At 37.7% G+C, this 21107-nt stretch overlaps 1 protein-coding gene across 1 annotated transcript; it reads left to right on the top strand.

Moving 5' to 3' along the window:
- Positions 1 to 2232: 2232 nt before the first annotated feature.
- On the top strand, positions 2233 to 19543 carry LOC138351871 (elongator complex protein 2-like). Its single transcript, XM_069303878.1, has 14 exons — positions 2233 to 2384; positions 3428 to 3617; positions 4238 to 4360; positions 5664 to 5885; positions 6638 to 6892; positions 7943 to 8154; positions 8720 to 8826; positions 9989 to 10058; positions 10362 to 10545; positions 11619 to 11765; positions 13779 to 13944; positions 14655 to 14809; positions 17138 to 17392; positions 18875 to 19543. The coding sequence occupies exons 1-14, from the start codon at positions 2262 to 2264 to the stop codon at positions 19072 to 19074; spliced, it is 2409 nt and encodes an 802-aa protein (XP_069159979.1). The 5' UTR covers positions 2233 to 2261; the 3' UTR covers positions 19075 to 19543.
- Positions 19544 to 21107: the final 1564 nt, after the last annotated feature.

Genomic DNA, 21107 nt, shown 5'->3' with positions numbered 1-21107 from the left:
GGGGCCCAGAATGTGGAATGACCTTCCCAACCATGTTAAAGACTGTACCTCTCTCAACCAGTTTAAGTTAAAAGCGAAGCTATACCTAATAAATTCCCTGTAACCTACCTTACCCTTCTATTGTCAACCAATGTCTGTTTTTTTCTTTAAAGAGCGCTGTTTGTCGACATAATTGTATTTGTGCTGCTTTTTCATCTATGTTTTCATTTCTTGTTTTCATTCTACTCATTATGCTCAATTAGTATTAAGCTTGTCATTTAAGTTTATCATGCCCGAAACGCTTTGCGTAATAGTGGCTTTAGGCATTGTATGTACTAGCTCTACCTATAAGTTAAATAATCCTTGTAAATATTTATTGTATGTATGTACCTTACCTAAATAAAATTGTATTGTATTGTATTGTATTAACTGGTCGGGCTCCGAGGGTGTCACTCCGGCTTTGGGTTGTGCATGGTCAGGCTTCGATTCGTGTATGGTTGTGCTTCAGCGGTTGTTTGTGTACTAGTGCTCCAGGTTTGTTTGCTAAGGTTCTATGTTTATATGTTTGCTAGAAATCGGGGTTTCTTTTTTTGTATCTAGTTCAATTGTTTGCCAATTTTTGTATCTAGGTCAATAGTTGGTGTTTAGGGTAAGTGGAGGGTTTTAGGTAGGGCTAAGGAGATTTTTGTTTGGTCGAGCTAGGAATGGAGTTTGGTTGTGCTCTGGGACTGTTTAGCTTTGTGGGGTTGGATGAGATGTATGCTTGCTGGGCTTACTGTTATACAACTGGTCGGGGTCCGGTTACACAACTGATCGGGCTTCGGTTACACAACTGGTCGGGCTCCGGTTAAATAACTGGTCGGGCTCCGGTTACACAACTGGTCGGGCTCCGGGGGTGTCACTTCGGCTTTGGGTTGTGCATGGTCGGGCTTCCGTTCGTGCATGTTTGTGACCCAGAGGTTGTTTGGTTCGTTCATGCTAGGCTTGCGGTTAGACAACTGGTCGGGCTCCGGTTACACAACTTGTCGGGTTCCAATTGCATTACTCCAGGGGTGTGACTTGTTGGGTTTTGGGTTGTGCCTGGTTGTACTCCGGTTTGTACGTGGTTGTGCTCTAGTTCATACATGGTTGTGCTGCAGTGCTTGTTTGTGTACTAGTGCTCCAGGTTTGTTTGCTAGGGCTTTATGTTTATGATAAAGCCCTAATAAAAGGGCTATGATATGATAAAGGGCTTTTTTATGATAAAAAAAAGAAACCCAAATTTCTAGTAATGTTTATGATTACTAGAAATTTGGGTTTCTTTTTTTGCATATAGTTCAATTGTTTGCTATGGGTCAATAGTTGGTGTTTAGGGTAAGTGGAGGGTTTTAGGTAGGGCTAAGGAGATTTTTGTTTGGTCGAGCTAGGAATGGAGTTTGGTTGTGCTCTGGGACTGTTTAGCTTGGTGGAGGTTGGATGAGATGTATACTTGCTAGGCTTACGGTTGCACAACTGGTCGGGGTCTGGTTACACAACTGGTCGGGGTCTGCTTACACAACTGGTCGGGGTCTGGTTACACAACAGGTCGGGCTCCGGTTACAGAACTGGTCGGGTTTCGGGGGTATCACAATTGGGCTTCGGGTTGTGTATAGTCGGGCTTCGAATGTTGTTTGTTCGATTCATTCATGCTAGGCTTGCGGTTACACTACTGGTCGGGGTCCAGTTACACAACTGGTCGGGGTCTGGTTACACAACTAGTCGGGGTTTGGTTATACAACTGAACGGGGTCTGGTTACACAACTGGTCGGGGTCTGGTTACACAACTGGTCGGGGTCTGGTTACACAGCTGGTCGGGGTTTGGTTACACAACTGGTCAGGCTCCTGTTACACAATAGGTCGGGCTCCAGGGGTACGTGTCACTTGGGCTTCAAGTTGTGCATTACCCTCTTTGTGTAATGAAATTTTAAAATAAAGTTAGATATATATACACACACATACTAAAAGAATAGGGGTGGTAGGAGAAGAAAATGTCAGTGTTCAGTGAGGATCCACAAGGTCTTCTCTGGGTACTCTTTATTATCTTTTTCGAGGCTATGGGTCCTCCCTACACTTGCACCAGAGGTGATACCCCTTTTAGGTTTATCAAAATATATTACTTTGAAACCCTGTATCAGTCACAAAAAAAAAAAAATTGGGCTACTCTTATTACAAATTCGCTACTTTCTGACCGTCAGCTCGCTACTTTCAGGAATTTGGATCTGGCAACACTGCCCCCCAGAGCTACGTTGTTTACATCTGGAGGAATGGAAGCCACGGTGCGCTATGTCTCCTCTGGGGTCAACCAGACACCTTCAGGCATCACCTGGGGCCTGGACGGGACGGTGTGTTATGCTGCAGGTACTGGAGTACTGCTGTATGACCCAAAGGTATTATATTCTCGATATATAATGATATGCCAGAGAAAAAAACATTCTGTACTTCTACTAAAACTACTTGTTCTTTAATCCAGTAGTCTCTGCCAGTCTTCATTAAGAATATAATTGAAATAAGTTTATTGAGGTAAAATACACACAAAGGTAGCTCAAGCTATTCTCACCCCATTCAGTACATCGTGTTAATACATACATAGACACACATCACAAGCAATAAACATATTACCGAACATTCTGAGAGATAAACATATAAATTTCCTCCTTTACACAAGTATTAAGAATATAAGAATGAAGGTAATTGACGGGAGACATCTCCCGTCACACAGGGTGCAGTCGCACCTCCACAGATCTCCAGTATCAGCTCTTGATACTGGTAATAGCTCAACAGGGCCACCACTTACGGGCTATTCATGCCCGTGCCACCTATTGGGTGGCTTAATCTTCATCAATCAATCAATCGAAGGTAATTGCAGAAGGCCTAATGGCCCATACGAGGCAGCTTCTATTTATAACCACCTTCTCATTCATATTGGAAGGGTTCCGCAGCTTGGCCAAAAGTTGGGCTCCAACTTGCATTGGTTACTCGATGAAAGGTATCGAGTAACCTTGCAAAACCAAACAGACCATTTATCAATATCCAATCAAGCAAAATGCATCTTCCAGTGACCTCCAGTACTTGCTTAGTTGAGCTTGTGAGGGTTGAGCTTCGGCTCTTTGGTCTCGTCGGGAATTCACTGTCTTCCTGCTAATTCCCAGCACTTCTTGGCCAAGCCAGGGGTGTACATTGTTTCCTTAACCAAAGTGCTGCACAGAAAAACTGGTTGGCACTTTCATCAAGTATCATAGAATAATTTTTTTTATATAATCTGCATTCCTGCTCCTTCCTCACTCCTCTTCTTTTTCCAAATCCTCCCCCTCCTAAAGCCAGAGAAAAAAAAGAGAAATGATGCTTTTTCATTCACGTTGAGGAAAATAAAATTTGTAATATTAGTAGTTACTGTAAGTAATTTCAGTAATTTTAATTATTGCATCTGCAGAGTGGAGCAGTGACTGGGGCTAGTACAAAGGTACACACCAACAAAGTTACTTGTGTGAGATGGGTTGAGCCATTGCCATCAACAGGTCGCAGTTTGATCTCTACTGGTGCAGATACAAAAGCTGTGGTCTGGACTGTATCTGAAGAGAAGACAGAGGGTCTGCACGTTTTACGTCCTTGTGCTGTGTTAGGTTTGTATGCGTATTAGGGTTTGATTTTTTTGTATGTAAATGACACTTGTTCAGTCCCATTTTAACCCTTTGCAAACAGTTATTATTATTATTATTATTATTATTATTATTATTATTATTACAGTATTATTAAACTTTGTTTTGCCCTTGTCTCTTCAGAACTTGATATATTTAGAAAATTACTTACATGTAAGACTGAACATTAGTGAATTGTTACCTTGCATTGGCTGACTAATTTACAGGGATTAAGCACATAACTCATAAAATCTAATTAGTGTAATTTTTTTTCAACTTTCTCTGTTCAATCATTTTAGTACAGTATTTGTAATTTTTCTTTATAACTTTAATAAATATATTATATTCATGATTTTTTTATAAGGTTTAGGGATATGACAATCCCATCACTTACCATTGGTGGAAATTGCCTTGAATCCCCATGTAAATGTAAAACACTATGCCACTAATTGCAAAATTGTCACATGTCTAGTCATCACAAATAAATCAAACTTCAAAGAGTAAAACTTTGAGTGATGAGGTTTAATTGTTCTGAATAAGTTTGTGCACGTTCTTTATGATTTATGATTGATTGTTTTCCCGTTCTCTGCAATCAAACCCTCCAGATCACGAAGATGCTGTCAGCCTCGCTGATGCTACAGTTATTATGGAAGATGGGAAAGAGAAGATATTGGTTGTAACTGTGACAACAGACATTATAACTTGTTGGCTTGTTTGCCCTGTATCAGGTAAATTTATGATACAGTACTTTTATGTTTGTTAGCTCTGCAAGACTTTTTGTATTTGCACTATACTAAATGCTTGCAATAAATTTCACTTCAGTTTTAATATTTTGGTAATTTATCAAGGATAATATTCAATAGACCTTGTAGAAAACAATTTTTTATGTAATCCCATTGAATATTGATAGATAAGTGACGTACTGTCCCGTTTTCTATTTTGGGTCCTCGGGTATGTTAGGAGACATCACTTGAAATTGACCGTTTTCTTGACGTTGGGAAACCTTAGTAGGGCGGGCTGTTTTGTCAAGGCAACCTCAAGCCATTTTTAGCCTTGTTTGACGACCACAGCATTATCAGAAAAGTAAAATAATTACATTTAAACGACTACAGTCTCCGTGGTGTAGTGGTAAGACACTCGCCTGGCGTTCCTCGAGCGCTATGTCATGGGTTCGTATCCTGGCCGGGGAGGATTTACTGGGCGCAATTCCTTAACTGTAGCCTCTGTTTAACGCAACATTAAAATGTGTACTTGGATGAAAAAACGATTCTTCGAGGCAGGGGATCGTATTCCAGGGACCTGCCCGAAACGCTACGCGTACTAGTGGCTGTACAAGAATGTAACAACTCTTGTAGATATCTCAAAAAAAAAATAAAATAATAAAATAAAATTGTCGTGATTAAGGTATGAGAAGTGGCAAGACTCAAAAAATAAGGAAGATGCTAATGTTGATGAGTATAATTATTGATAATATCAATGTTTGTCAACCTCATTACTGTATCTCCTACCTTAGTGGAGTATGGAAGCACTTACCCAGTGATGGTGGTGAATGTAAATATGCAATATAAATGTGAATATGCAATATAAACTCACTAATACAGTATGGCCATAATTTTTTGTGCTATGTATTTATAAGAACAATGTATAAACTATATTAAAATTGTTGAAAAACATATTATTATTTATCAAATTAAGCTAGCCTACTATGAATTTTATAAAACAAGAGAAAAATCCAGTACAGTACTACTAAGTTTTTTTAATAACATTTACAGTGTATAATACTTAAATTTAAGTAGGAATTGATAGTGAGGCTTGGTACACAAAGTGGTCTGTATTCTGGAAACGGTTTTGAGCAAGGTAAATATCAAGGGAATACAGTAGAGTATTAACATGCTTTTGGATGGAAGACAAGAGTTGAAGGAAGAGACTTTGTGATGGGTTGAACAGTTCTTTGGATCAATCTTAGGATGTAGTGTTGAGGTGCAATTATCTGTTCTATGTTCTCAATATTAATGGCGATGATTATTTCAGGAGAGTTTGAGCAGCTTCATGAATTCTTAACTCCTGCAAGGACATTTATCATGAGCCTTCGACTATTCTATGTGGAAGGAGCAAAATATCCAGCCTTTGCCTGCGGTGGACATGACTGTAGAATTCATATCTTAATGGCCGACGAGCTGGGATGCTACTATCCCGCAGCTGTGTTAAATGGTCATGAAGATTGGGTCATGACCCTAGATTTCATGAAAGAAGGCAAGTTGGGTATTATTTTTAAAGCATTTGATGTATGAGAAAAGAAAGAAAATGTTTATAAATTTAACGTGTGTTATAGTGCACTTCAAAGATGATATTTTCTTTATGTAATCTGCATGTAGTTAATTAATACTGTAATTGCATAACTGTTGAAGAAATTCTCATAGCTTTTGTGAAGCAATGAAAATGTTGTACATTAGAATGCAATGCCATGACAATTTTTTGCCTCGCCTATGGTAGTAATAGGATTCAAATAAACTATTTTATGCTGTTGTTCTCATGTGCGCTATATAATGATATTCTGCCCCCTTGCCATGAACATGACACACTCGGGCAGGAACACGTACAACACTGATGCTTCAAATGCATATTACTGTCTATTCTCAAGCCCAGTATAAATGGAGTTTCCATTAATGTTATTTATCTGGCCACTAAGGTTCAATTGAATTGAATTCGATTTAGTGTTTATTCATAAGACTGTGTATACAAAGAACATAAGAGTAATGTACATTTGTAGGGACAGGAGTTACACATACTAATGAAGCCACTATTACACAAAGCGTTTCAGGCAAAGGCCAAACTTTAATTTGGACTTTAAACTCGGATTAATTTTCAGCTGGCTATGGTGAACTCTGCTAAGGTTGTTACTGTCCATTTTCTGAGTGACCTTGCGCATATATATCATAACCAGTGACTGCCCAAATCGTTTAGAACTGCATAATCAGTATTATTATCTAATATCTATGTTTCAGATGATGGTGGCTTGCTGCTTGCTAGCGGCTCAAAGGATTCTTCGGTTCGACTATGGCGTTTTTCAACCCTAAAAAATGATGAACAGTTACAAGAGGCAATGAATGCAGGGAATAAAGAGCTGAGATTAAAGGCTGTAATTTTTCAGTTGCCATCAAATTCTTCAGATGTTATAATGTCTGTATTATTAGATGCCATTTTAGCAGGGCATGAAGGCTTGGTATCTGAAGTATGCTGGGCTCGACCCATTGTTAAAGGTAAGACTACACAATATTGTGTACCATTATCATTATATAATTGTTTTACAGAAAGCCATTCAAAGTGTGCAAAGATGTTGAAAGCTTTCTGGTGGATGGGTGGATATGTAGTTACCAAAGTGTAGTTATAGGATGAGAGCTATTCTCATGGTGTCCCATCTTCCCAACACTGTCATATGATGCTTTGAAACTGCTGATGGTTTTGTCCTCCACCACCTTATTTAACTTGTTCCAACTGTCTACCACTGCAAAAATAAATTTTCTTACTTTCTGAAAACTTTCCTTAAGACTACTCATAGCCCAGTCGATAGAGCTTCGGCCTCACATGGACCCCTCGAACCGTGGGGTCCATGGTTCGAGACTGCTACAGCCCAGTGACGGGAATGCTTATCAGTCCCTGCATGACTGGCTTTTCCTCTTTCAATGCCCTTCACCTTCCTACGTGGTGTACTCCCTGACTCGTTGCTATGGCATAATTGCTTAATTCTCCCTGTCTAATTTCTTTCTAAACACACTGTGACCTCCATATGATAACTTATGTTCCTAGATATATTGGCTCTCCAGAGATACCCAACATGTCAGACTTCCATCCAGTGATAAGGTATATAAGTCTTGTACACTGCCTGGTGCACTCTGCACTGCAATATGCCACTCAAGTCATCTGTGGGAAAATCCTGAGGGACCATTCTCTCACAATATCTTAATTTTTTAGCACTCCTCAAACTGCTCCTCTCAACCTCAAGCAATAGACCATTGGTGTGCCTAATGCCTATGGGAGACTAGATGTGCCCTGCATCATGTTGTTGGTTTTCAGCTCTATCACAAAAGGCTACTTTGCAGTGACCTAAGTTTTGCAAAACCTAGTATTTTTTCATAGCATGATCTGGAAGAAAGGGTAATTTGCAAAATGTTTTCCAAGCCGTTTTCAAATTGTTATCCACTATTCCAATATTTGATATTTTAGCACAAGTTGTGCTGTACTCTAGTTTGATTATATGTAATAAGGCTGTAAAATTTATTCTGTCCCTTGTTCTTAATTCTCTTCACTAGAGAGCAAGAGATGCCAACCCTACAAGCTTCTCACATGCTCAAAGACTCAGGACCGTTCCATTATTATCTGGGAACCAGAGTATGAGTCCGGTAGTGGCAGTGGACTGTGGTTGGAGGTGGCCCGACTAGGAGAAGTTGGTGGCAATATGGAAGGCTATTATAGCTGCCAGTTCAGTCCTGATGGAACACAAGTGTTAGGTTGCAGTTATCAGGTAGGCTTGGGATATTTTTGGTCAAGATTTTTCTTTAAATGAGTGACAGATGATCCTGCTCTACAATTGTATAATTATTGTTTATATTTTTCACCCATTATATATGGAATGACTTGTTCAATGGTCGTCTTGATATAAATTGCCATCCACACTTCCGTGGAAATAAACATTCCATTCACCTGGGCTGTATGGGTCTTGAACCATGGACCCCACACGTGTGAGGCCATAGCACTATTTTTGGAGCTTTGACTCTGAAATGCCCAAAAAAGAACACAATAAAAGTAAAATACTTTTTATTCCAGTTTTATCTTTCGATTTCTTTTATATTTCACCATTTCACAATAGTACATTTAAAGAGTTTCTGATATTTTGGGGTTTATTTTTATTGAAAGATGTATGCACTAGAGTATTTTCCCACAAGTGGAAGATAACTGGAATCTATAATTGATCATAATGCACCCCATGAAGGATAGATAGATTAATAAAAGTAATGCCTATTTGCTGAAGTGTCTGCCTAATGAAATCTGTAACAAAGTAGACGACTAGAGCAAGCTTATATTTTCAGGGTGGACTCCATCTCTGGGAACACGAGGACAGTGTTTGGCAGCCTTGTGTAGTGGGTGGCGGACACTACGATGAAGTAGCCGATATAGCTTGGGATCCTTATGGCAGGTTAGTGGATTAACATTGTGTTTTGTTTTATGTGAAGATGCATAACTATGGCATTCACACATATTTTCTATGGTTTTACCTGCTTATGTAATTAAAATGGGAGCATTTTATGTAGAATATACCGCGGGTATTTTACCGACAAGTCATACCCACTTAATATTGAACACCCTAGCCGAATCACTTAAGAATTTTCTATTAATTTGCCACTGTAAGGTATGAAAATTTAGCCCTAATGATCTCGTAAACATCTTTATCAACGTTATTATTGTGGCTAAAGCATATATGCATCCAAAGCTTTGTAATAGTTTTTCTGTATGATTAAAAGTTGTATAGATGAAGCAGTTAGCATACATAAACACTTGACAATGAATTATTAAAAAGATTTCAATATTGTATTTGCAATAATATATATAAGAGTACAAATATATATACAGTATGAGGTAGTTGCTTACTGAGCTTTAAAACCCTGCCTCATACCTATTGTACTTGGCGCACTCATACCCCATGATGTTGCAGTACAGTATGCTTGTCGTACATGCCTTGCCGTTGTGAATGGCAGTTTCTTCGACCACTTCTGCATAAACTTATTCCCATCACTACATAAAAGTATTTTCTCGGATCCCTTTTGTTCATCTGTGTTTCCAGCATCCACCTGAAGTTCTAGCTTGTTTGTTATAGCACTCACATACAGTTATAACAGTCACATACATGGATATTACATTACCTGTTTACTGTTTATTTCTACCAAGAAAAGGTTGTGTCCCTGTGGGGTATGGTGAGATTCATCTTGGTCTGGGTTTGCCTGGCAGAAGAGAGGATTTATACTTTGGATTTATACCTGTGGTGTTGATTATGTTGGAGAGCTACGGGATACTGTTCATTATTACAGTGTTGATGCTAGCTGTATTGAACGTGTTTACAACCTGGTGGTACTATTTCCCTTGTTTGATTTGTAAGTGTAGTAAAGTTTTTATATTGTCTGGTACCCACTCTTATTATTTTTTCTCGCATCTAATGGTTTGCATAAATATGTATAGAGTTCAAGTATGTTTATTGAGACAAGAAAGAAATACATCTCAAAGGGATAGAGTAGCTTAGGCTATTTCTACCCCCCCATGTACAGAGTAATATAGCACATCTAAATCCTACACATACTTTCAAGGTACCTATTGTCAGTCAGCAAGGACCAAACTACTCGTCTGCATGCACCTTGGAAGAAAGCGGAAGATGAGGTTAGTACTTGCCCTTCTGAAGTAGTGTACACGTGATGAGATAATCTTTTTAAATAGCTTTTTCTGCAATAGTCATTTGGGAAAGATCAATAAATTCGATAAAATTGCAAATGCTTTTTCTGACTTGTGAGAAATAAGACAGGATCGCTTGGTAAATGATCATCATACGAGCTGGTGAAATTAAGATTCGTTTTGTAGATACAAACATAATTAATCTCCTTTTAATGTTACATTTTTCTCGACGAAGAATTTAATGAATTGCCAGATGAGAGTATTTGTGATTTGCTATACGTTCTCCTACAGGTTGTTTGGCACGAAGTGGGCCGACCACAGGTTCATGGCTACGATATGGCTTGCATCTCTAGCTGTGGTAAATACAAGTTTGCATCTGGCGCTGAGGAGAAGGTTATACGAGGTTTTATTGCCCCGGCCAACTTTATACGCAATTTTGGCCAGATATGCGGTATTGACGTTGAGGAAGATGTAGGTGAGAAGACACTAGTCAATATTGAAACCAATTTTTTTTTTTTCTCATTTTTGAAAAGATAATAATTTTCAGAATCGCCAATGATTCCATGATATGCATTTTGTAACCAAAATTTAATGTAGACACTATGGCTTGCATTGCCGTGTTTGCACCACATCGTCTCCCATTCTCCAATAAATACTTTTACAGTACAACATATTTTGAAATAGAAATCATTGTATTTTACAAGTTTGTTTCTATTTCTTAGTTTTTATCTTTAACCGTAAGACAGCGGTTATCATCAATTGTTTGACAGGGTGTGGTTATCATCATACTTTTTGAAGATTTAAAAAATTATCTGGGTTTTACATGTATGATTCAAATATGGATAATAATAGGTCTATGTGGCTGTAATGGGGTTTACCTTGACCCCATAAAAAAAATCCTACCACCATTTCATGGTACAGATGTGGTTATTGTCAAGAACGTTACTAAGGGAATGCAGTCGTCATCATATGATTTATAGACTTATTGTCTGGGGTTTTACATGTATGATGCAAATATGAATGTAATAGCTCTCTGTGGATGTAAATAAAGAAAAAATGTGATAAAACAATTGGCAAAACATCGGAGGATAAAACGGGAAGCTTCAGCGAAGTTGAGCACCAGGTGTTGACAAGTCGGATGCAGCCTCACAGAGCGCCTCCACCCAGTTGAAGAGGGGAGACAGTAGATAGTTTTGCCAGGTGGTTGAGGGGAAAAAAGAGAGTAGAGGGAGTCTTGCCAGGTGGTTGAGGAGGGTAGTTACCAGAAGACAATGTTACTACTATTCTGTGCAGAGATACAAAAAAATTTTGTACAAAATCTCATAAAATGTTTGTAGCTACAAAGTACAGTAATGTATGTTTAAGCACATTTTATGGTGATTTTCCTTTTGGTACTATTATTGATCTATTCAGTAACTTCAAATATATATTTCATCTTGTTTATTCTTGCAACAGTCTTTAAACAGTATATTTTATAATTATTATCACAAGAAACTATTCATTTGCTAATTGTCTTGTTATGGACCTGACATTTAATTTTCTCATTAGCCAAGTGTGAAGTTGGAGAGGGCGCGTCGGTACCGTCTCTTGGTCTGTCCAATAAGGCAGTTATGATTGCCGACCTGAAAGAGCAGCAGATTGAAGAGGAAGGAGCAGACGAGGTGCAGGTTTACTTTAAGCCTCTCTCTCTTTATGGTCAGTAACATGAAAATAAGTCAGTATCTGTACAGGAGTTCTGGATGTATATTAATATAGGATAAGCAGCAGTTTACTTCAGGCCATGGAAAAACAAATTTATAGGAAAAGAATATACTGTACTTCATTTGTGAACTTTTAAAGAGAGCACAGTAGGAGAGCTTCCCAGGCTAGTATGGACAATTTTCTCAAAGTAGCAGCTCGTGCCTGTTGTCATAATGGACAGCACTGGCATAGCCTCGTAGCCTGGTGGATAGCGCGCAGGACTCGTAATTCTGTGGCGCGGGTTCGATTCCCGCACGAGGCAGAAACAAATGGGCAAAGTTTCTTTCACCCTGAATGCCCCTGTTACCTAGCAGTAAATAGGTACCTGGGTGTTAGTCAGCTGTCACGGGCTGCTTCCTGGGGGTGGAGGCCTGGTCGAGGACCGGGCCGCGGGGACACTAAAGCCCCGAAATCATCTCAAGATAACCTCAAGATAACCTCTCCTCCTTGGTTTTGTTTTAGATTTGTCATCCCATTTTTTCAAATTTGGTAGGGCAATTATTTTTAATTTCTCATCCCCTACCATTCCCATGCTCAATTGAAACACTCCAGATCTCTCAATATTTTATATTTTTGTTGTCATTGGTTTTGGGTATTGCCATTGCTCAAAGACATCACTTTTAAGACTATTTTTTCTGGGGGGAGCCCCGTCGGCTCCCCGGAGCTATCCAGGCTGATATGGATATTATTAGCTTTCTGGCATCAAAGTGCACAGAGTTTGGCATACTGGGGGATCACTAGCCAGAACCTGGCCCCCTCAGATGAGGCACAAGGAGTAATGGCCTGTAGAAACCCCCGTGTGGTTGGGAGCATTCTTTGTCTGCCATCGAACTGAGACTCGCTCAGAAATTTGGCGTTTCATTATATTCAATGCTGGTTTGTTGTCTGGCTAAATTCCAGTGCGTAGGATCATGTTCTCCCTTGTTGTCCTGGAATGAGACGGACAAGATAATGAAACCTAACAGTCTTAGAAGGAACAGGAGTGATATAATTATACTATACAAGATTTTGAGGTAAATAGAAAAGGTGATAAGAATAGCCTTTATGCTGAGAAAGATTAGGACAAGACGACATCAGTGAACACAGAGTAGCTGTAGAAACATAAGGTGCTACTTGAACTCGTTACAGATGGGGAGCAAGTGAAATACACTGAAAGAGGATGTTGGAGATGCCTCAATTCACAACTTCCAAAAAAAATACAACACTGAACTTAAACATCAAGAGATTTAAAAATACATTGGGTACATAAAGCTAGGAGGTGGGGCATAAAAGACCTCACTCTCCATAGTCACTGATGGGCTAGCATTGAAAGGCAACAAACATACTATGATCACTTGTATTCCTTCTTCCCAACCCCATCGACAACACCAAAAACCATATACCCCCCGACTCTATCCATCCATCCACGCCTACCTGCACACCCTATCCATCCACGCCTACCTGCACACCCCATTTATCCACACCTACCTGCACACCCAATCCATCCATGCCTACCTGCCCACCCAATCCACCCACGCCTACCTGCCCACCCAATCCATCCACGCCTACCTGCCCACCCCACCCCCCCTAATGCTCATTCTTTTCCCTTCTCTGTAGGAATATATTTTTATTTACATGAATATGTTTGGAAGCAATAATTATTTTTTTGAACGTTGAAAATATTGCTTGAGAGACATGCCTTATACAGGGATTGGGAATACGTCCCTCACTCTGCTAAAATAAATACTAGTAATTAATTGACTATGAAAGATGCTAAAGTGCCATGGGAGAAATGACTAAGACCAGTTGAGTGAGATGAGCAAGTGCACTAAATATACGTCTTGGAGCAGATCCACCAATACTGAGAGATAGGGACACGTCAAGATCTTTCCCATAGACTGTGCTTGACCTAGCTAATGGATTTTGTATATAAAGGGATATTACTTTTTTCATGTTATTAATACAAAAAATTGTCTTTAAACTCTTCAGAACCACCAACAGAAGACCAGCTAATGCAGAACACTTTATGGCCTGAAGCCACCAAGCTGTATGGTCATGGTAATGATATTATTGCCTTGGCCGCTTCGTCCGATGGGGCAGTTCTTGCATCTTCGTGTCGAGCAGCTAAAAATTTGGATGCCAATATTATTATTTGGTAGGTTATCACTTCAATATTGATTATTATAATTACCCAAAGCCATAGCATAAGAGTATCCTTGATGAGCCCCATAATGTTTTCACAATTTAAGATTTTATTTATTCTTGGGAATGAGAAGAATTTCTTTTTTGTATTTCCTTGTGTGTGCTTTGTTCTTATTGCACCATAAAATGGTGCTAAATGTGCAAAGGCAACTTATTAAATTAAATATCTGAAATGTGAAAATGGCTACTTTTTGCTCAGAATAAACTTTAAAACTTGATTTTATACCTACCCAATTTTGTCTTTAGAGGCATCTCCAATATGCTATGATATTGGCATTGAGATAACTGCAATGTAAGTACTCACCAAGTTGTGATTGCGGGGGTTGAGCTTTGGCTCTTTGGTCCCGCTTCTCATCTTTCACTGAACTGGTGTATATATTCCTGAGCCTACTGGGCTCTATCATATCTACATTTGTAACTGTGTATGGAGTCCGCCTCCACCACATCACTGCCTAATGCATTTTATCTGTTAACTACTCTGACACTGAAAAAGTTCTTTCTAAAGTCCCTGTGGCTCATTTGGGTGCTCAGTTTCCACCTGTGTCCCCCTTGGAAACTGAGTACCAGTGGTACACCCACTGGGCTTACAGTAAACTCTGTAACCAGAAATCACTTTAGCAATAAATAGTTTTGAGAATAATATTGTGCTTCACATCGTTGCAGGGATACAACAACATGGCATAAAATTGATATGTTAGCCAAGCATCGTCTTACTGTGACACAGATGGCCTTCTCTCCAGATGATGAATATCTTCTGTCTGTATCACGAGATCGTAGTTGGACAGTTTTTAGGAAAGAGACAGCTGAAAATAGTGCAGGTAATAGTATTATTGTTTTTAACATTATTTCCGCATTGTGGAGCCTGAGTTCATTGATCGCCTTGGTGTCCAGTGTCACATCCTCTGCGTTCAGCATTTAATCAGCATTTAATCAGCATTGCTCATATTATCCTTGTTGTTTCCTTGCCAAACTTCAAGTATTTTAACATTAGCAGGAGTTTAAATTTTTGGTTATAATTGTCTCATTATTTTATATGGTATATATCCCTAATAGGGATAACTTTTGGTATTGTTAGAAGTCTATAATTTGTCTTACTTTTGCTCCAAAATTGGTGTCACTATGATGTCTGGAGAATGCTCTAGCATGTTATGTTTGGTGATGCAAGGAAGATCCTTGTTATTCCCCTGGTGAATGAATTCATAATAACTTAAATAATTGGTTAGTGGGAACGGGGTTTTAAGCTTTCAGCCATTTCTTAAAAATTAGTACATTATTATATGCTGCTTAGCTGCACTAACCTATGTCATACTTGTGCTGGTCCCAAGGTATATTCACTGGTCTTATTTGAAATTATATATTTGCAACTTTTGTAATTGGGCCAATTATATGATTTTCTTTGTTATTTTGCAAAAATGATTTAACTCTATTTTGACTAAAATTTGTTAGGCAAAGTTTCGAATCTGCATGTCATACAACCATATTGTGTGATGTGTAAATTTGTATTACCATAGCTTTAATAGTTTTATTATTGGAAATTCTTCATAATCGCAAGTGCTAAAATCTGGTCTTAATCTTGGCCAAATTTACAGAATTTCTTGAAACAATTTATTGAATTTACTTTGTGCTTTGTAATTAAATCATTTCATTTGCAGCATTTTTGACCAGTCTCTGATATGTTTTAAATGGTCATAAATAAATACCTGACATTACTTCCAACCCACCAGGAGGTTACACTTCTGATTATTTTATCTCCCACCTTATCTATCTACAGTACTCTCAACCTTTTCCTTCTCTTTCTTTCTCCTCAAAGTTACAATACCCTCTAACCATCCTTTTACCAGCCAGTTCTTACCTATCAGTATCTACAGGGAATGATATTTAGTTGTACAAGCCCAACAACTTAGCTATTTGTACCTGTGCATTTAAACTTGTCATTCATATTGTTATATTTGCCCTTGAAGCTCCTCTGGATGGGGGGTAACTTCTACTTCAATACCTCTAGGTGTTTTTGTACTTCTGGCTCATTTGTATTTCCAACTTTCACTGATATCCTCTTGTCCTATTTTCCCCTCAATTTGAAAAGGCTATCCTTGTGTGCCCTTGTTCATTCCCCTTAGTATTTTGCATGTTGTGATCATATTCATTCTGGTCTCTCTCTCCTCTTAAGTTGTTAAATCTATAATGTCATTATAGCATAAACCTCTTCGTTGCCTTGCTGCAAAGTTATGAACTTCTTGTTGTGCTTTACTAGAATTCAGATTCTATGCTGCATATTCTAGTGTTATTAAAGACATTGGAAGTAAAACGTTTCAAATCTATAATTCAATTTTATACTGAAACCATAAATATAGTAATAGTTTATGGTATTTGCTCCTTATAAAACATGATGTGATAAACAGTTCTTTGTAAAACTTGGACTGGCTTCAGTAGAAGCCTCCAGACTTCCTATGGATTCAATGGAATCCCAGGTTGAATAACTTATCACTGTACCACCACAACTTGGTATAAGGTGTGTGACTGGGATTTCCTTGATTGCTGGTTTGAGTCACCTTGGTGCTCCAGCTGATTTTCTCATTGATATATATATACTGTATATATATATATATATATATATATATCACATTAGTGTGATTTCTTTGTGTATTAGGTGTAGTGGTAACCCCCTCACAAATGTTATGGACTTTTCTACAAACTTGCTGTGGGATTTTGTTCTTTAGCAAGCCGCCATGAAATGTACATTTATGGCAGATGGTCAGTTGCTTCGTTATATTGTCTTGCAAAAGTTTCAGTATAGGTCACATTATCTGTTCCGTTAACATCAAAACATTAGTGAATTGTCAAAATCTGCACATATGTGCATACAGTATTTGCATGTGCTTTTGTGTAGAATTTAGAAATTCTTCATATTATGTTCTCTGGAACTGATGAAAAGGTTGAGATTAAAAATGGATGAAAAGCATAGTGGTAAGAGGGAGGATTTAAAAGATGTAGCATAGGCTATTCATTAGAACGGTCATTGAAAGAAAAGAATTTAATGTTGTACAAGAGTTTATTGCATTGCTAATTATAGTCATGTGTTGCAATTATATTGTTACATAATATATATTATTTCAATAACCTTCAAAACACTGACACTTTTTTTTCAGGTTTTACTTACAAAGTATGCGATTTTTCAAGTAAAAAAGAAACTCTGCATAGCCGTGTAATTTGGTCATGTGCCTGGCTGCCAGATTCACGTCACTTTGTTACTGCTTCAAGAGACAAGACTGTTGCAGTGTGGAGACACACCGAGACCGGCTGGTTGAGACAAACTCTTCTAAATGAATCTGATGAAGTGACAGCAGTGGCAGTGTCCAGAAACATTGACAAGGAAGCAAATGGCTCTGTGCTTGTGGCTACTGGTAAGCAAGAGTATTTTAACTCTCATTTATTATACGTTATGAGTTGAATAACATATAGGTGAATGTTAACAATGCATAGAAAATAAATACTGTATTCACATATCTATTCTTTATTTTTAAAGTCTTTCAAAGATGTTGAGTGCAAAGGTTAGCCAGTTGTAAAGTTGAGAGTTTAAGATGGTTTGGTCATGTTGAATGATTGGATGATAGTAGGGAAGAATGTGTGTGTGTGTGTGTGTGTATTTAAGGGTAAAATTAGGAGATGAAGGTTAAAATAAGTCATGGCGAGTGAGAAAAAATCTTTGAATGAAAATCCATGGGATGGACTTTTCACTCATTAGTAAGAAGCAATAGATTGTTGCTATGGATGTTTAGCAGGAACATAATTGTATGGATTGTGTGACTTGCAGTGTGGAATATATGATGAATGGTAGGGGCATCCTTTTAACCATCTTCTCATAGCCATTTTGTGTACTCATAGCTATTCTATTCCTTCCGTGTTGATGTCTTGCAGTCTACTAAATTGAGAAGGGGGTAAAGCTAATGAAGAAAAATATTAGGCACTGGATATTCTTATTAAATATTTGAAATATTTTAGTTCTGTTTGCATTTACAGTTCAAAGCTTGCATGAAGGAAACTTTGTACAAGGTGGACTATGAAAATACAAAGTAATTAATGCCTGCGTTGGTGCAGAAAAATAGGTTTAAATCGGGATCCGGCACAGTGAATCACATCACATTTCACAGATTTTTCCCATCATTTGCAGGCTTAACATGCCATTGCAAAAACATGTCTGGCATAAGTACATACTATGTATATCCAACTCTTACAGACCTAGATTAGTACCAGAATTAAGAGGGCTCGGCTATGGAAATACGCTGCAACATGAGGAGAGGAGAGAGAGAGAGAGGATATTATTATTATTACATAAAAGAAAATGAGAAGAATAAACAAGATGAACTAGGATGGTCTATTTAAATAAGAGGGGCAATAGGGCAATTGAACATGGGTGAAAGCTAGATATAACAGTTGAGTTGTAAAGATTAAGTAAATTCTTGTACCCTATTTCCTGAAAAAAGTTATCAGTCACTTTCATCCATAACTTCAAGAAAAAATAAGATAAAACTCCTTATAAGAAATATAATTAGCAGGCCAGATATAATGAAGACGAGGAGGTGGGCGATAAAATGCTTTTCTATCCCGACCTGTTCAGCAGCAATAGTATAAAAATTGTAGATAAAATTATCTACCAAGTAGATAAAATTGCTATAAAATGTTAGGTCACTCATCACCTGTTCTTTCTGTGTACTTGTATGCATGTTCCTTTTAAATCATAGCATCTAGGTACTGTCCTGACAAAAAATTTATTTTATCAGTTATAACACACTTGGCTTAACATGCCTCAAACAATGATTATATAGCAATTCCATCTGTGTAACAAGTAATAGATATTTTACTGTGCAATTTCTTTGCTATTCCAGGCCTTGTAAATGGAGAAATTCATATTAGACGATACAATCTAGATAAGATGGTATTTGTCGAAGTGCTGCAAATATTCCACAAACACCAGAGTATGGTAAGACGTCTGCAGTTCAAGCCATCAGTAGAATTCAGTGGTAATGTTGTTCTTGCTTCTTGTGCAGATGATAGAAGAGTACAATTGTTCGAGATTAAAACTTAAGTACGGTACTGTACTGTACTAGTCATCTTTGTCACCAGAATCTATTTTCTACTATTTAAATATATTTAAAAGCCTTAATTAACTCAAAACTATTGGATTTTTTTTTATTAACGGTAGAATGATTGGAAGTTTTGCTTATCGTGCAGATTTACATTCATCTATTTTTCAGAAAGCATGTTGCATAAACGTAACTCGGTAAGGTGTTAAATTTATCTACAGTGCATCAGTAATTGACTGCTTCAAAAGATGCATGATTACAAATGTCTGTTTTAATATTTGCAATATTTCAAAATGTGATGCACTTGTATGGTACTTTTGTCTGAGGAGCTTTGTCAGTACACCAAAGAATCATGAGGGCAAAACTAAAACCACTTAATTTTGTTATATTATCAATATTAAATGTTGTTATCTAATAAGATCTTTTGTACAAAAAAGAAAATCTATATATAAATAAAGTGTAGTCAGTACATTAGTAGCATTATTACTTCAGTGAGACTTTGTTGGTGTTGTCAGGGAACATACTAGTTGTGGAAACATGCTGCTCGTGATACAGTGGAAACTGAAGGAAAATGTTAAAAGAAAACTATCTTGAGTAAGCAATTCTGTGGCACGGCAGTCCCCATGACACAACGGTAAGACACTTGCTCGGCGCTTTGCAAGCACTTTGGCCTGGGTTCGTATCCTGGCTGGGAAGGATTGACCGGGCACCAATCCTTAACTGTAGCCTATGTTCCCCCAGCAATGAATGGGTACCTGGTTGTTGAACAATTTGGCGGGTCGTATTCCGGGGAAAATTAGGATTAAAAACCTGCCTGAAACACTATGCGTGCTGGTGGTTTTACAAGAATGTATTAACTCTTGTATATAAATAAAAATTGTTGCATAAATGCTGATAGCATGAACATGAAGAATTATGTGACCTAAAGTTCCATGTTAATCATTATTAAAGATAGGCTGAAATTAATAATAATCTTTTGTATTTATATTTTATGCCTTTAATTTTAAAATTTGCATTTTACGAGAATAATTGAAACATACAATATTTTAATACAGTATTGCTTTGTTCTTAAAACAGAAAATTGAATTGTAAAACTTCCCACTGAAAGTGTATGACCTTGAAAAAAAGCAAGTTATTTGAAGTTCAAGATTAATCTCCACAGACTGTTGTGGAAATACAATGTGGCAGAGATGATACACACACACATCAGTGGGTAGAGAAATAAATTTTTAGAAGTTTGCATGGTCAGGTGCATTGGTGCTGAGGAAGGGGTGCATGGTTGGATGCACAATTGTCAAGGGAGCTGTACTCAGGATTTGTATCGACCCGTTCTGCAGCAGACAGAACTGTCTTGCTATTACCTTTATTAGTGAAAATAATCAAACTCGCATTTGTGTGCATTTTGGTACCTTAATCACTTTGAGAAAAGGTAAATTTTTAAATCAATGTATTCTGCTGCACCAAATTCCTGTACATTGAATACATGAGCTAGAAGTTCTCCCATTATTTTACATTGCAACCAACAACAATAATCTTTATGCCCAAAGAGAATTCATATTTTGTATCCACATTTCCACTAGATTTGTGGGAGTCCACATGTCAAGAGGGGCATACATGATATTTAGTGTCTAGTAAAACAAGGGGTAGTTTTCTCTGATAACTAGTCATATTCATATAAACTCCAATGAACTGGCTGGCAAAATAAAATCTGTCGTTCAAATGAGCTCCCAGCTCTCAAAGCGCATTCTTTTCACATTATTACACAATAATACATTCAACCTTATTTACATGGAAAGATAAATGGATTGCTTTATCCAATAATAAGCTTAATCTGCTTGCATATTATTCTCACGTTGTACTAATTTGTCTCTTGGTCAGATGAAGGAAAGGAAACCTGACTCAACTTGCCTAAATTGTCTTGTCTCCTCTCAATTATATTTCATTAATTTTCTAGATGACAAATTTGGTTAGTCATCAATTTTCTTTAATGCTATTGTGGAGCTGTTTAGTGAATCTGATCTCTCTAATGCATCTA

This window comes from Procambarus clarkii, chromosome 51 (assembly GCF_040958095.1).
Source record: "Procambarus clarkii isolate CNS0578487 chromosome 51, FALCON_Pclarkii_2.0, whole genome shotgun sequence".
NCBI lineage: Eukaryota > Metazoa > Arthropoda > Malacostraca > Decapoda > Cambaridae > Procambarus > Procambarus clarkii.
Note: the sequence above shows the minus strand (reverse complement) of the source record. Positions and strands in the feature narration are given on the sequence as shown.

Bases quoted from the DNA above. Each gene is read 5' to 3' on its own strand.
- LOC138351871 (XM_069303878.1), top strand. From the start codon at position 2,262: ATGGAAGCCACGGTGCGCTATGTCTCCTCTGGGGTCAACCAGACACCT. The intron at 5,886-6,637 runs GCAAGTTGGGTA...TCTATGTTTCAG, and splicing joins CCTAGATTTCATGAAAGAAG to ATGATGGTGGCTTGCTGCTT. The intron at 10,546-11,618 runs GTGAGAAGACAC...TTTTCTCATTAG, and splicing joins TGACGTTGAGGAAGATGTAG to CCAAGTGTGAAGTTGGAGAG.